General features: G+C 42.1%; 1 protein-coding gene across 5 annotated transcripts; it reads left to right on the forward strand.

The window, feature by feature from the left end:
• Positions 1-2015: 2015 nt before the first annotated feature.
• Positions 2016-16044, forward strand: LOC112238748 (adhesion G protein-coupled receptor E2-like). 5 transcript variants are annotated; one of them, XM_042317324.1, is made up of 24 exons: positions 2016-2230; positions 4119-4207; positions 5028-5066; positions 5374-5751; positions 6077-6214; positions 6637-6786; positions 7060-7185; positions 7526-7669; positions 8242-8385; positions 8520-8666; positions 9729-9766; positions 10008-10088; positions 10643-10672; positions 11252-11435; positions 11637-11744; positions 11961-12136; positions 13199-13384; positions 13493-13699; positions 13859-14094; positions 14406-14472; positions 14578-14669; positions 15093-15252; positions 15395-15457; positions 15638-16044. In XM_042317324.1, exons 4-24 carry the CDS (start codon positions 5712-5714, stop codon positions 15713-15715), a joined length of 2595 nt encoding a protein of 864 aa, XP_042173258.1. In that variant the 5' UTR covers positions 2016-2230; positions 4119-4207; positions 5028-5066; positions 5374-5711; the 3' UTR covers positions 15716-16044. The 5 variants fall into 5 exon arrangements, with proteins under 5 accessions (XP_042173258.1, XP_042173257.1, XP_042173260.1 ...); XM_042317323.1 differs by lacking the exon at positions 4119-4207; XM_042317326.1 differs by having other exon boundaries at positions 2016-5066; positions 11691-11744.
• The last annotated feature ends 341 nt before the right edge of the window (positions 16045-16385 follow it).

Genomic DNA, 16385 nt, shown 5'->3' on the forward strand with positions numbered 1-16385 from the left:
TTTGCGTACAAGTTAACAGAAATTGACTTTTAAAAGTGAGATTTTCACTGTACAATTACTTTAAATCCTTGGTGACGATTAATGATTGAAAACATCTGGTTGACAACTGTTGAGAGACCATCTACAGTAGGCTGCTGTGATTCTACCTTGCTGCATATTTGCCAAGACTCAGTTATGTACCAACAAATTATTTTTATTTATCAAACTGTATCAGGCAATATATACAAATTTTCATTGATAAATTACAGCCATACTATATTTGTGCACTTGTGAAGGAGTGTTACAACCCTGCCTGGAAAACGCACTCCATTCACCTTTTATGGTACAAAAACACCCTCATTTGCTGTATGATTTGGAGATGTTGAAGATGCTATGAAAGTTTCTAAAAGATCATGCAATGGCAAATTAGATGACATTTATCTAAAGAAGTTGGTGTAATGTTTGTATCTTTTACAGTGACCTTTTCTAACAAAAAATGCATGCCGCTTACAGCAAGTGCCAAACACTGGCAGCACATTTTGCAAGTTTGATTGTCTATTTGAACAATGCTACAGCAAACTTCTACGGAAAATACGAATTGTTGTACAATATTTCAACCTGGTCTCAAAGACTAGACATAACATAGTAAAAAATCTGGGATACTCAATGAATATAATATGTTACGTTTGGTGTGGTTACATAAGACAGAAGGTTACTTAAGGCAAAACTAAAGGGGGGTGGTTGGTTGGGGTGGATGGATGGATGGGTGTATAAAGCGATTGTCTAGAAACCAAAGGTTGTGTGTTTGAATTAACGTGATTGTCTAACAACACAAAGGTGCGTGTTCGAATCTCATCACAAACACCGTTTGGCATTTTAGTTCATTAGCAACTTTGCAACTGCATACTACTTTTTAGCAACTTTGCAACTACTTCGCATGTTAGCTAACCCTTCCCCTAACCTTAACCCTTTAACCTAACCCTTAACCTTAACCCTAACCTTAACACTAACCTAAACCCCCAACCCATAGCCTAGCTAACGTTAACCACCTAGCTAATATTAGCATTAGCCACCTAGCTATCATTAGCCACAACAAATTGTAATTCGCAACATATAATAAAAATTGTAGTTCGTAACATATCATACGAATTGTAATGACTAAAATATGACGGACATCCACAAATTAATACATACCATGCCAAACGTAACATATCATACTATTTTGAACAGCCCGTATTATTTTGTTTATTAATAGATTATTGTGTTTCTATCTCCTCCCTTGGTATTGCCCCCACATTTAAATAGGCTATGATGTTGTGCTCCAATTGCACTGCAATTGGCCTACTGTAGCCTAAGCTGTCAAATATTTTAAATAGGCTACCTGTCTAGCTATTTATTTTCGAGGAAGTTTGGCTATTAAATGAGTGATGGATAAATGGTAGGCTAATATTTGTTGTGTCGTGGGAATAAGTCAGTCATGTCAGTAAAGGAGAGACGTCCTGCAATATGATTATGATTTAGGACTATATAATACAAGTAAAATAAGCACATAAGCCACATGCTGCCTTGCGATCTTCTTACCGAACAGCAAATGCATCTGTTTTATCATTAGGCCTACACTATAATGTTTAGATTAAACTACCATTATTATAATTCATCTGCATACATTTTTTTTACATTTCTCTCAAAATAACAATATTTGCTTGCAATACACTAGAAGTTGTGCATACGCATGATCTGAGAGTATGTGGACTGTGGAAATAATTATATTTTCCTGTCAAGTTCATAATTGATAAATACCAACTTTTGCAGGAACACTGGCATACACAAGGGCTGCGTTCAGTAAGTCTTTACATTCTGGAATGTTTAATTGAACAGAAACAGTGCTGTTCTAAACGACCAGTTGAAAAACTGTGTGGAGTTGGGTTGTGGATTGGGGAACGCAGTCAGCATGCCCAAGGCCCTTTAAATAGGTCACTCCTTGTTTCAAGCCACACCTCGCCACACCCACCAAACGGGAACAAAAGTACCTCAAAGCCTGTTCAATAACATACAAGAAAGAACGTTTTGGGTAAATGTGTCGTTCAGTACAAACCGTTCAGCAACTTAGCAAACATTCAAGTGAACTGAACGCACCTTAGGTTTAGAGTCTTTTTGTGTGCATGCACCTTTGATAAATGAGGCCCCTGGACTGGGAAATGCTCATCTAACTACATTTTTTTTGTTGCAATTATTGGAAATTCAGAATAAGGTAGGGAATACTATACTATTACAGAAATATCAAGAAGCAAATAAACAAAAACATTATAGACTAGTATACAAATGAAGACTCAGAGAATTGATATAAGTGGGCTTTACATAGAATCTTTGCTTTGGCCTCCCTCATCACTCAAATGAACCGCCCTGAACCTCTGAAAGCATGTTGAGAGAGGACTGCAGATAATGGTAGAAAATACATTTACAAATAAAACCAGGTTTGCACAAAGACAGCTGCGATGTACCTTCTCAAATCCTATTCACATGAACACAGGGAGTTGAAAAACCTGTTTTTGTTCTTGGTTTCTTTATTTTCCATTTATCTTGTCAGTGTGCTGTATTTACATAGAGATCATCAGATGCAACAGAGCATGCCCAGCTTTACAAGACAAATTGACAGCACAGGCAAAACAGTGAGCAATGACGCACTATTTGACTTATTTCTAGGTTCTACTTCTTCTTTCTGTCTTTGTTCTGTCTAGTCCATCCACAGTATCGCTCCATCAGCATGGTTTTACCCCTGTTTTGTATGACCAACTTTTTAATAAGATTATCATTTTTTCAGAAGGGAGTTATAGGTACTGGTATAACATTGAAATCATATTCATCCCGTTACATTCATTCAGTTGTAGTATTTGCATTTCACATTGAATCATTTCCTGTACCTGTGAGAAACCACTCGAAAAAAGAAAAACAATCAGAGAAATGCATACTGAGACAGAGAACAGCATTAACAGTTTTGTAATATTCTGTATGTAAGGGAAATAAACAAAAAAGGCTTCCCCAACCCATTCCCCCCAACCCCCTCAGTCCCCTTCAGGTGTGTTCTCTGAGAACCATCATGAGTCAACAGGTGAGATAGAAGTCAAGGCTTATCTCTGTCTGTCTTCAAGCTCAGCAGCAATGTTAACAGACATTCTTTGTTTACACTGCCCTGACGTGCACACACTTGTCATTTTGAAACCTGAGATTCTAAGTGGCAACAAGGGTTTTTCACAGTATCCAAAACTTTGAGAATCTGTGATTTTATTTGACCAATTGTAAATTGTGTAAACTCCTCACCTGGATTAAAACATAACGTAAGGACCTGTGATAGGCACAAATCTTTTATGAGCACCTCTTTTATCCTAGCCGCAAATTTGAATTAAGCTTCAAGTATTCTGTAGAAAGACCTTAGCAGTCATACGGACAGAGACTCAACAAGAGGTAAGGCAGGTTGAAGTGCTCAGACATTTATTAGATTATAGCTACAGGTTGTAGATGACAGCACGTCACACAGTGCTCCCAAAACATAGATCTACACACATGCAAGAGGCATTTCTCACTTCATACAATACATGGATTCATATATTTCTGAATATTCTCTAACTTTTGGAGAACCACCTGCAACTGGACACAAACATTTATAATATAGACTTTTAACTGAATCAGAACAAAGAAAGTATTGACAAGAACAGGTTAGTTGAAAAATTCCTTGCTTTCAATTAGCCAGGCTGTAATGGGTATGGAGCACCATGTATCTATTTAACAAGGCAGAGGGCACATGATTCCATGCAATGATGTATATAAACCCTAGATTGCTGATGCTATGTATTGGCCAATGATAGGCTATGAAGCTACTCCTCAGAAAGAGGTGTCCTCCATAGGAATGAATGGAATTCTACAGTAATTAAATGTATTTTGTTGTTGTAGTGGAGACAGTAACATTAGTGCTCTCAAAATGTTTTACTTCAAGGAAAAAATCTATATTTTATATATATATTTTTTATATATATACAGTATGTTCAGTTCACATAATGTAATTTAAAATATGCATTAGGGTGTCTGTAATAGAATATACTTGCCAAAAACAAATGTATACATTAATAAATGCATTTCTACAGTATATCTTCCAAAAACCTTTTTACGACGGTGGAGGAGCACAAACATGGCTGCATAGTGGCTTCAAACCAGCCCCTGGGACGAATCTAAGGTTTATACTCATCGTTGCCTCCATCCCATCTGTAATAACCCTTGTGTGAATGAGAGCATATTGGTGGTGTGAGGAGCCTGTAGCACTCACTTCACCATATAGGCCTGTTTGTTGATTGTCCAACATTCATATCTAGTTATATTTTGCCATGTAGGCTATAAGGGCCAAGTGGGCTACTGGGATAGGTCATCATTTTTTAAGATGCATTTTATTTACAGTAGGCTAACAATGACCAGATCTGATCTGTGGTCAAGCCACACCACAAGCATAACATCTCTAGGCTATAGGCCTAGTCTTGATGGTTGGATATTTCCAGAGATTACAAGAAAATCCTTATTAGGCTTCTGAATTGCAAAGCCAATTTGAGTTGCCTATTGTAATTGTCTGAGGCTGTGTTATGCTACTTAAGCATTTACCACAGAGCAGGCCTCAAAATGGATGACATCCCCCTCTTCCCCCTCCCTGCCATCAGTGAAAGAATAGCTTCTGACCTCAGCCATCATCTCCCTCACTTTGTTTTGTTAAGATGGAGGTTTGTATCCAAACCTAAAAAAGTCATTTGCATAAGTCTCAAACCTTCTGATAACAGAGTTTTGGATGGTGTGCAAATTGAGATGTTTCTCTTGGGATGCAAGTATGGGTTAGACTGGGTGAAGGTATTCAATGTATTCAGCCCTGGAAGAGGGATCTGTCAGGATGAGCTACTGTTCTCTGTCTCTACTCCTGGGTGAGTGAACTGATATTTCAGTATTTTATCCCAAATGATCACCATCTAGTATTACTGTCTGCCCTTGACTTTGTGTCTTCTCCTTCCTTTCAGGTTCTCTGTTCATCATTGGGACTTCCTCTTATCCTAATGGTAAGTACCCACTGGGCACAGACTGGTTGAATCAACATTGTTCCCACGTCATTTCAATGAAATGACTTTGAACCAATGTGGAATAGATGTTGAATTGATGTCTGTGCCAAGTGGGAAGTTACATAGTTCAATAACCTCTGCATGTTCTTTGTATTCTATGTGATCAGTTTGATTATGAGTTCTGATATTTGGTAGGAGGTTTAACTGTACAGAAGTAACTCAATTTCTCCTGATGATGGAACAGTGGGCCCATAGCTAAACCCTGGCATTGGGGATCTATTTTTTATTGTCTTCTTCTTCCACCGAGGTTCCTGTGATGGCTACACGGCTCTGGATGAGCCTCGACGTAACTATCTCTTCAGCTCTTCCTCTATCCCCGGCTACCCCATCAATACCGACATACAGCGAACAAACATATGGGTGCGCTACGTCGGGATCGGAGGGGACACCGTCATTCCACAATGTGCTCCACTCTATTACAGCGGGGTATATTATCCCATCCATCTGACCTTTACACATCCTCAGTCTGAGTCTGAGACTCCAACTACGGGCAATGCATGTGGAAACACAGGTTCCTGCTGTAATTACAATGTAGCTATTCAAGTGATCTACTGCTCTTCTGGAGGATTCTATGTGTACAGGCAGATGAACAACCACCCAATCGACTACATGGGTTATGTGACATGTGAGTAGCGAGTTGAGAAATCCCCTGCTTTTTATTTGACTTGTACAGTACTCCTCCCAAACACATTTTATTGTCTATTTAGCTCTTAAGTCTATTGAGCTGTTAAAATGTATTTTTTCTGAAGTTTAATTGATGGATTGGTGTATAGTAAAAGAGTAGTAAATCATAAAGCAAGCTGCTTGTTTTTGAAGCAGTCAATCTGTTATCTGTTAAGGTCACAGAGACATTATGTCTGACTTGAAGTGAACCTGCTCTTGTGTCCCATTGTTCCAAGCTAAAATAGTAGACTGTTGAAGTAGACTGTGTGTCTGTTCTCTCTGTTCAGACCATAGGAACTGTGTGGCAGGCTCCTGCGGTCCCCTTGCAGAGTGTAGTACAACCAACAATGGAGGCTGTCAATGTGTCTCTGGATACAAGATACCTCCAAAACATCTACCCAAAAACAAATCCTACGGTTGCCAAGGTAGAAGTGCCGTAGTAGCTATGTAATGGGCTGTCTGGTTTTATCAGTTAAGACAGTCCTACGTGTTTGATCAGTCTGTCTGTGTCTGTCTGTCTGTGTGTCTGTCTGTCTGTCTGTGTGTCTGTCTGTCTGTCTGTCTGTCTGTCTGTCTGTCTGTCTGTCTGTCTGTCTGTCTGTCTGTCTGTCTGTCTGTCTGTCTGTCGAACAGGACTAGGGGTAGGCACACCTTTTGGCTCAAGAGCCACATCAGGATTCAGGAATGGCAGATGTGATATTCAAAATTAATTTAAAGGACAGAACAAGTATTTCTTAGAAAACAATCCACTGTGGGCTGCATTGAATTGACTAGCAGCTCGGGGCAGTATTTTTCCACCCTTGATGTAGAAGATAGCCTCTAACTCTGTCCTAAGCCTCCCCAACAGATATCAATGAGTGTGAGGAGACCGCTAATCTCTGCGGTCCACATTCCAACTGTACTAATTCACCAGGAGTCTACAACTGTAGCTGTCTAGAGGGGTTTGTACCCTCAGACCCAGCCTTGGCACTCAACCCAACCCGCAACCCCTGCACAGGTATGTTTACCACTCATACACCTACTGCACCAATCATATCAATAACATGAGACCAGAGTTTGAATTTCAGGGCTGCTATGAACGACATACTTGCATTTTTTGCTGTTTTTAACTTTGTGAATATATATGTGTGAATTTGTCTGCTGTCTGCTGTGTAAGCAAGATTTGTTTTTAAACATACAGAAAATAAAATTGCTGAACGCTGTCTAGTTTTGTGTGCTTTGATTTGTGGAACTTTGTAAATATTGGCATATTAAATCTATGTCCCCCCAGATGTGAATGAGTGTGTGGAGATTGAGAAGGTTTGTGGTGGTTTTGGTAAATGTACAAACACACCAGGAAATTACACCTGCACCTGTTACAATGGATACAAGCCTGACGGACCCTTCGACTGCCAAGGTCTCTGAACAGCACTAACACTAGCTTTCTGTCATAAATCTGATGAAACTTTTTCAATATTTCAATAGAAACAATTTATCTAGATATGGACCGGTAAAACATGAACATATTGAATGGATAACAACAGTCATGTGTATTGCATCATTACATCTAACTTACGCTGATTCACAGTGCTTCCTAAAAGAGATGGAAGAACTCATGGTAGCATTTTATGTTACAGTATATTATTAACTATATCATACACTACGGACCATAATCTTGTCTACCTGGATGCTGCCTGGCACCCTGTCGTAAGATGCTAATATGCTAACAGAACTATTCAACTATTGAAACCCCACAGATATTGACGAGTGTTTCAACTCAACCATCTGTGGTCAGGAGTCTGTCTGTACCAACACACCAGGAGCCCACAACTGTACCTGTCTCCCAGGCTTCTCACCCAGAAACCCAGTCCTAGACCCCAGCAAGGCCAACCCCTGTATAGGTACTGTGTTGTCTCACTGCTGTTGTCGTTAACATACTGTATCATGGGGCACTGACTAGGTTTACATCCCAAATGGCACCCTATTCCCTATGCATATAGTGAATGTGTATATGCGGTGTATGTATATGTACACAGGGTGTATGTATATAGTGAATGTGTATATGGGGTGTATGTATATGTATATAGGGTACATGTATACAGTTAATGTGTATATAGGGTGTATATGTTCACAGGGTGTATGTCTATAGTGAATGATGTATGTATAAGATGTATGTATATGTATTCAGGATGTATGTATATAGTGAATATGTGTATAGGGTGTATGTATATGTATACAGGGTGTATGTATATAGTGAATGTGTATATAGGGTGTATATGTATACAGGGTGTATGTATATAGTTAATGTATATTTAGGGTGTATATGTATACAGGGTGTATGTATATTGTGAATGTGTATATAGGGTGTATATGTATACAGGGTGTATATATATAGTGAATAGGGTGCCATTTGGGACATAACCTAGACCATAGCTTGTTCTCATCAGTTGTATCTGTGGTTTGAACCCTACAGACATTGATGAGTGTCTGAACAAAACCGTGTGTGGTCCCGATGCCAACTGTACCAACTCTTATGCAGCACACAGCTGTACCTGCCTCTTTGGTTACCTGCTCACCAGCCCAGATGCCATAGCCAGCCCCTTAAACCCATGCCTAGGTCTGTGACATACTTCACTGAGTGTGCGCGTGTATGCTTGCATGTAAAAGTGTGTGTGTATATGTGTGGTGTAACTTTGTATGTGTATCCGTTACTGTATGTGTGTATATCCCAGTGTTTGTTTCTCCCTGTAGACATAGATGAGTGTGCTAACACCCCTGGTCTATGTGGTCTCCACTCTGTGTGTACCAATGCACCAGGGACCTTCCACTGTTCCTGTGTGGAAGAATACTACTCCTCCACTGGAGTACTGTGGGAAACTGACGTCACTGTGTGTGAAAGTGAGTCATACTTGTATTGTTTGGAAATATATTATGTACAGAAGAAGTCTAGTGTAGTGAAATGCTTCGGAGGTCTGACGGGAAATTGATATATTATTTTCTCTCTTTTCTCTCTCTTTCTCTCTCTTTTTTATTTCTCTCTCTCTGTCTTTATTTCTCTTTCTCTTTTCTCTCTCTCTCTCTCTGTCTTTATTTCTCTTTCTCTTCTCTCTCTCTCTCTGTCTTTATTTCTCTTTCTCTTCTCTCTCTCTCTCTCTGTCTTTATTTCTCTTACTCTTCTCTCTCTCTCTCTCTGTCTTTATTTCTCTTTCTCTTCTCTCTCTCTCTCTCTGTCTTTATTTCTCTTACTCTTCTCTCTCTCTGTCTTTATTTCTCTTTCTCTTCTCTCTCTCTCTCTCTCTCTCTCTCTGTCTTTATTTCTCTTTCTCTTTTCTCTCTCTCTCTCTGTCTTTATTTCTCTTTCTCTTCTCTCTCTCTGTCTTTATTTCTCTTTCTCTTCTCTCTCTCTCTCTGTCTTTATTTCTCTTTCTCTTCTCTCTCTCTGTCTTTATTTATCTTTCTCTTCTCTCTCTCTCTGTCTTTATTTCTCTTTCTCTTCTCTCTCTCTGTCTTTATTTCTCTTTCTCTTCTCTCTCTCTGTCTTTATTTCTCTTTCTCTTCTCTCTCTCTCTGTCTTTATTTCTCTTTCTTCCCTCTCTCTGTCTTTATTTCTCTTTCTCTTCTCTCTCTCTCTGTCTTTATTTCTCTTTCTCTTTTTCTCTCTCTCTCTCTGTCTTTATTTCTCTTTCTCTTTTCTCTCTCTCTCTGTCTTTATTTCTCTTTCTCTTCTCTCTCTCTCTCTGTCTTTATTTCTCTTTCTCTTCTCTCTCTCTCTGTCTTTATTTCTCTTACTCTTCTCTCTCTCTCTGTCTTTATTTCTCTTTCTCTTCTCTCTCTCTCTGTCTTTATTTCTCTCTCTCTTTTCTCTCTCTCTCTGTCTTTATTTCTCGTTCTCTTTTCTCTCTCTCTCTCTCTCTCTTTCTCTCTCGCTCTCTCTCTCCTTCCCTCCATCCCCCCTCACAGGTGTTGATGATGTTCTAGCCGCCATAGTTCCCCCAGAGGTACGTGGTTGGAAACACACGGGTCTTTAGAATTTGATCCTGTGCCAGTACCACCCATACAGTATGGTGGGCTTTAAAATTGATCCTGTCGGATGAAGATGTAGGAAAAGTATCACTGACGACAAAGTTGTAACAACATTGTCATCTTGTTGTGCTGATGTTGTATTGATGTTGTGTTGATGTTGATGTGCTGACGTTGTGTAAATGTTGTGCTGATGTTGTAACTGTGTTCCCACTGCAGGGCCAGTCTAAGGAGATGTACTTCCTCAACCAGATGAACCAACAGCTGATGGAGAACCCTGATATTGTCCTACCAGAGGGGGTCAGTACAGCAACCTTTACATCTGGTAGACGAGTCCTGTCCAGAAACTGGGTGGCGCACAATTGGCCCAGTGTCATCCGGGTTAGAGGAGGGTTTGGCCGTCATTGTAAATACGAATTTGTTCTTCACTAACATTCCTAGTTAAATAAAGGTTAAAAAAAATACTAATTAACAACCCATAGCTCTCACTATCTATTCTAAACACTTATGTAGATCTTGAGCCATAGGTATCAAATCTGCCAGAGTAGGAGTGCTGATCCAGGATCAGGTTCCCCCTGTTCATATCATTTTGTTCATGTGATCTTAAAATTTCAACTGATCCTTAATCAACACTCTTACTCTGAGACGCTTGAGACAAACGGCCTCTGACATGCTCGTTCGTTGATTTCTGGTGCCACTTAGTGGATCATTTGGAAATGGGTCAGGTATCAGTACATAGTTCTATTCCCTATCCAGAGGGTACTATTTAATGTCTCCACATGCTAACCAATGTCATTGTATCTCTCCTCCGTTCCTCTCTCCCTTCTTTCTCTCCCATTTTCCTTTTTCCTCAGTCAGTGACAAACAGCCTCTCGACAGCCCTGGTAATGCCCCCTTCCAACTCTGTCTCATGTTTTAAATAATAATAATCGGAGTAGAGTTAGTTTGTCTTAGTCAAGGCAGTATGTTTATCATTGAGTAACTTTACATGCACCCTAGGAATTCAATATTAAACTGATTATGGCCGAGTTCTGGTCGTCTTCATCGGCGTTCCAGCGGTGTATCTGATCTGTGCATGTGCCAGCACCGGTATCGCATGTTTCCATCCAATGCGCGAGTGAAGTCCGCAGAAACTCTATGTGCCTTAGAAATATTTTCCGCATAGAAACTTTTATGTCCGAACTCTGAATCAAATAGTTTTCTCAAAAATAACATGGTCACCGTGTTAGAATTATTTATTGGATTGGCGATTTCTGGCATTTATCAAAAGTAGCCTGATCTCAGATGTGTCAGTGTAAACAGGATTATAAGGGAAATCGTTCTTCTTGCAAAGCATGCAAACATTTGAAACAAACTATTATATTAACCCGACTATCCACAATAATCTCCTTATTGTGTGCATGTAACCGTTCTCTCCATGAATGAATTCCTCCATGAATGCATCCATCTATCTATTTCCATAGAAGGTGTCAGGAGCGGGAACCATCTCAGCGCAGCAGGCCAGTACAGGCCAGGGGTGGAGTGGGGCTGGAAAGGATGGTGGGGAGTCTGGCAGTGTGGTCCTGAAGATCTCAGTGCTCCTGGTGAATGCCTTAGTGGACCCTTCTCAGGGCCGGGTCAACAAAACCATACACACACCTGAGCTGGGTAAGAAGAACCATTATGCAGTCTGGACCTACATACAGCCCCTACCACCCCCCCCCCTGCAGTAATGCAGTATTGCTTTAGTTTATTTCCTTGTCAGTAAAAGTTGAAGTATAACTGGTATCTGTGTGTCTAACACACACATAATCTCTCCCTCATTCTCCCCATATGAAATAATACTTGTACTGTAAATGTGTATGTTAGACATTAGTCTGCAGGTAATGGAGGCCAACAGTACAGACACCTCTTCCCTCTCAGCCAGGGGAAACACCATGGACATCAACCTAAAGGCTCTGGCCAGAAACAATAATGGTGAGATAGACCAGACACAGCAGCATAGTGGTGGTTAAGATCACAGTGAAGAATATCACCATGACCATGACTATATTGGGAATCATACTGATGATAATGATATTGATGATGAGGGTGGTGAGGATGACGATGATGATGGTGTTGTTGGTGATGATGATGATGATGATGAAGGTTCTGAGTGTTATTTGACGACAGCCCCCTACTCTGTTTCCCTAGGTACAGCATCAGCAGTATTCCTGACAGTCAGTGGGATGGAAAGCCTTCTGGGTGCTAGCTTCTTGCAGACAGAAAACCACACAGAGATGTTGTCTGATGTCATCACCGCCACACTGCCCAAGATCAACCACACCCAGCTCTCTGAGCCTGTCAACTTCACCATGAGCCACAAGAGGGTCTGTCTGCCTGCCTGCCTGCCTGCCCGCCCGTCTGTCTGTCTGTCTGTCTGTCTGTCTGTCTGTCTGTCTGTCTGTCTGTCTGTCTGTCTGTCTGTCTGTCTGTCTGTCTGTCTGTCTGTCTGTCTGTCTGTCTGTCTGTCTGTCTGTCTGTCTGTCTGTCTGTCTGTCTGTCTGTCTGTCTGTCTGTCTGTCTGTCTGTCTGATTGTTCAGTCAACTGTTCTGCCAGTTCTTGGTTATGGTGACACCATTTACCAGATGGCAGCAGCCACTACTCTTACATCTTTGGATGCCGTTCGTTAATGGGGACACAGTGCCATTCATTTTATTACTGGTGAGAGTTTTAATACTCACCACTGCATTCTGTATCAAAGGGTTGGCTGGTCCCTGTTAAAGTCCCTGGTGCCTCTAGGGCATTTTAAAACCCTGATGATAAATCAGTTCACAGAGGTGTACAATTGTTTTAATTGATTGACTTTAATAACTTGTTAATGAACTCTCTCTCTTTCTGTCCATCAGTTGAGGTGCTGTGTTGATGTTGCTGGTCTGTGCTGGCTATTCACTCTCCCTTAATCTGTTCATCTCCCATCATTTCCGACTCTCCCCAGCTGTGTCAGTCTATACACCCCTCCATCCCTCATAGCATACTGTCAGCATTTAAACATCTCTCTCTCTCTCTCTCCTCTCTCCTCTCTCTCTCTCTGTCTCTCTCTCTCTCTCTCTCTCTCCTCTCTCTCTCTCTGTCTCTCTCTGTCTCTCTCTGTCTCTCTCTGTCTCTCTGTCTCTCTCTCTCTCTGTCTCTCTCCTCTCTCTCTCTCTGTCTCTCTCTCCCTCTCTCTGTCTCTCTCTCTCTGTCTCCCTCTCTCTGTCTCTCTCTCTCTCTGTCTCTCTCTCTCTCTCCTCTCTCTCCTCTCTCTCTCTCTCTCTCTGTCTCTCTCCTCTCTCTCTCTGTCTCTCTCTCTCTCTCTCTCTCTCTCTCTCTCTCTCTCTCTCTCTCTCTCTCTCTCTCTCTCTCTCTCTCTCTCTCTCTCTCTCTCTCTCTCTCTCTCTCTCTCTCTCAGAGGTTGGCTGAGCCTGGCCTGATGACCTGTGTGTACTGGGAGGACAGAGGAATGGAATATGAGAATGGAACCAAGGGGAGGCATTGGTCAGTGAACGGCTGTTGGGTTGTGTTCTCTGATGAGAACTACACAGTGTGTAGCTGCTCTCACCTCTCCACCTTTGCCCTCATCATGCAGACAGGGGAGGTACAGGCTCTGTGTTTGTGTGTGTTGTGATTGTGTGTGTGTTTGTGTTCTGGTGCACACGTTAGTATGTGTATTCATGCTTAATTGTGTGTGTCTCCATCCTTCCAGACTGTGTCGGAGGACAATCCCTTCCTAGAGTGGGTGAACAGAATGTGTGTGATCGTGGGCCTGGTCTTCTTTGCTCTGGCCATCCTCACCTTCCTGCTGTGTAGCTGGAACCCTAAGATCAACAACACAGCCCGCCTCCACCTCTGCCTCTGCCTCTTCCTGTCCCATCTGCTGCTGCTATTGGATTACACCTACCTCACTCACAAGGTGCTGGGTTAGGAAAGAACCATCATTTGTATATACATATCTTCTTCGTTCTCATTGTGTGTGTGTGTTTGTGTGTGTGTGTGTGTGTGTGTGTGTGCCTGCATGCGGGTGAGCATGTCCATGTGTTAATATCTATCTCATAGTCCTCTCTGTCCCCAGCTGGTGTGCTCCATCATGGCAGGTCTCCTCCACTTCCTGGTAGTGGCCAGTTTCCTGTGGATGCTGCTGGAGGCGCTCCAGCTCTACCTGCTGGTCCAGAGACTCTCTAGGATCCAGGTCATCCAGAGGGAAGGCCTCCAGAAGAAATACCTCTTCCTGATTGGCTATGGCATCCCCCTGGTGATCGTGGGTGTGTCTGCAGCTGTGAAACGTGACGGCTATGGGGGATCTAAAGTGTGAGTAGAAATGTTACACACACACACATTATCTCTCCTCCACTAACACACACACACATTATCTCTCTTCACTAACATACACACACACATGTTCTCTCTTCCACACACATGCATTATCTCTCTTTCACTAACACACACACACACACACACACACACACACACACACACACACACACACACACACACACACACACACACAATCTCTATTCCACACACACGCATTATCTCTCTTCACACACACACACACACATATTATCTCTCTTCCAGTAACACACACTTATAAGACATTTTCATTTGTTTCTGTGTTTCAGATGCTGGCTGAAGCCAGAACAATACTTTACCTGGGCTGTGTTAGGGCCAGTGTGTACTGTCCTAGCAGTGAGTGGATCTACATGCACTCATGCATACATACACACACACACACACACACACACACACACACACACACACACACACACTGACCTCCTTATGCTTCTTCCACAGCTGAACTGGATATTGTTCTGCGTTACAATCTGGAGTTTGAGACCTACCTTGGCTAACATGAAGAGTGATGTCTCACAGTCCAAAGACACCAGGTGTGTGTGTACATATGTCTGTGAACATACAGTAACTATGCCATATGTAATGTGTATGTTTGTTGATACCGATGGGAATGTGTGGTAGTGTTAGTATTCTTGTCTCTTCATATGAATCCATTTGATGTTTTTATACCATTCCCTCCCTCCCCTCCCATCCTCACCTCCCTCCCTTTCCCACTCTCTTACCTCCCTCTCTCCCTCTCACCTCTCTCCCTCCCTCCCCATCTCATCTCCCTCCCTCCCCCTCACACCTCCCTCCCCCTCTCTCATCTCCCTTCCTCTCTCACCTTCCTCCCTCCCCTCTCTCACCATCCCCCTCTCTCATCTCCCTCCCTCCACCCTTCCTCTCTCTCTCCCCCTTCCACTCTCACCTCCCTCCTCCCTCTCTCACCCCCTCACTTCCATCCCTCCCTCTTTCAGACTGATCATCTTTAAGATCCTGGCACAGTTTGTGATCCTGGGTTGTACCTGGGTGCTGGGCTTGTTCCAGTCCACCATGGTCTTCAAGTACCTCTTCATCGTGCTCAACTCCCAGCAGGGCACCTTCCTCTACATCGTTCACTGTCTCTTCAACAAGGAGGTAGACCTGCAACACAAGCACACACAATCACCCCCTCACCCACACACACACGTTCTTAACCTCCCCTCTGTCTGCCCTCCACGGTGTGGTCTGTGTTTAATTAGTGTTGGTGTGTTGTTGGTGTTGTTGTATTGTATCATAGGTACGTGATGAATACAGGAAGTGGCTGGGCTGTTCTTCCAGCTCCTCTACTCCAGACTCTATGGTAAGTCTATACCTTCCTCACTCATCACTAGTTGTTACATCTATGTGAGGCTTCCTCTTCTTTCCAGGATGAATGTAATGTTACTGAATGACCCTCTGGCCAAGTCCCTTATAGAACTTATGTAAGCATAGTCTTTTACCACAGGAAGTCTAACCTGTTGAGGTCTTGTTTTTCCAACAGAAAGAAGCACCTTCTGTCTCTGAAGACCTGGACAAGGCTGGTGAAGAGAGACAAAACAAAGGAACACGGCCAGGATGAGAGCAACATGATACGATACCATCAGACCTTCAAAGCATTTCAGCACAGTGGGCCTCCACGGTATATCTTTCAATGCACACTGTACACACTAAGTATGAGAGAGAGAGAGAGAGAGAGAGAGAGAGAGAGAGAGAGAGGTGTGTTTATATGGATGCTAATGACTCAGAAAACACAGCCTGACCTTTTGTATTTACTAATATTTCCTTTATCTACATAAAACAATGTTTTATTAGCCTGCAAATGTATTTATAGAATTTCATATTTATAAATGATATACACAGTAGTTACAGCATATTTACCTGTGTGCAAAATAAACAAATGAAAATGTGTGGGTTGCAGTTGTTTATATATAAATAAATAACTGCGTCTCTACCTGCTTTGAGTCTAGCGTTTACCATTGGATTGTCCGTCAGGGACAATAAAGTTTTATTCAATGGAATCCCTGTGGCTGAGCCCAGATAAGAAAGTCCCGGTCAGCTGCAGTCTGAAGTGTTTTGAGAGCATAGCTACTGGGTTTCCAGACAGATGGCACAGGAGGGGTGAGGAGAGGACAGGAGGGCATCCTCTCAGAGCTATAATAAAATAGCTGGAAGAGACCCACGGTTGGAGACAGACAATACTGTGCTTGCATACTGTTGTAATGTCCTCGTTTCACCACACGGTGACAGCA

Source organism: Oncorhynchus tshawytscha, unplaced genomic scaffold (genome assembly GCF_018296145.1).
Source record: "Oncorhynchus tshawytscha isolate Ot180627B unplaced genomic scaffold, Otsh_v2.0 Un_contig_2066_pilon_pilon, whole genome shotgun sequence".
In the NCBI taxonomy this organism is placed as follows: Eukaryota; Metazoa; Chordata; class Actinopteri; order Salmoniformes; family Salmonidae; genus Oncorhynchus; species Oncorhynchus tshawytscha.

Bases quoted from the DNA above. Each gene is read 5' to 3' on its own strand.
- LOC112238748 (XM_042317324.1), top strand. From the start codon at position 5,712: ATGAACAACCACCCAATCGACTACATGGGTTATGTGACAT. The intron at 8,386-8,519 runs GTCTGTGACATA...TTCTCCCTGTAG, and splicing joins CCCCTTAAACCCATGCCTAG to ACATAGATGAGTGTGCTAAC. The intron at 14,473-14,577 runs GTGAGTGGATCT...CTTCTTCCACAG, and splicing joins CAGTGTGTACTGTCCTAGCA to CTGAACTGGATATTGTTCTG.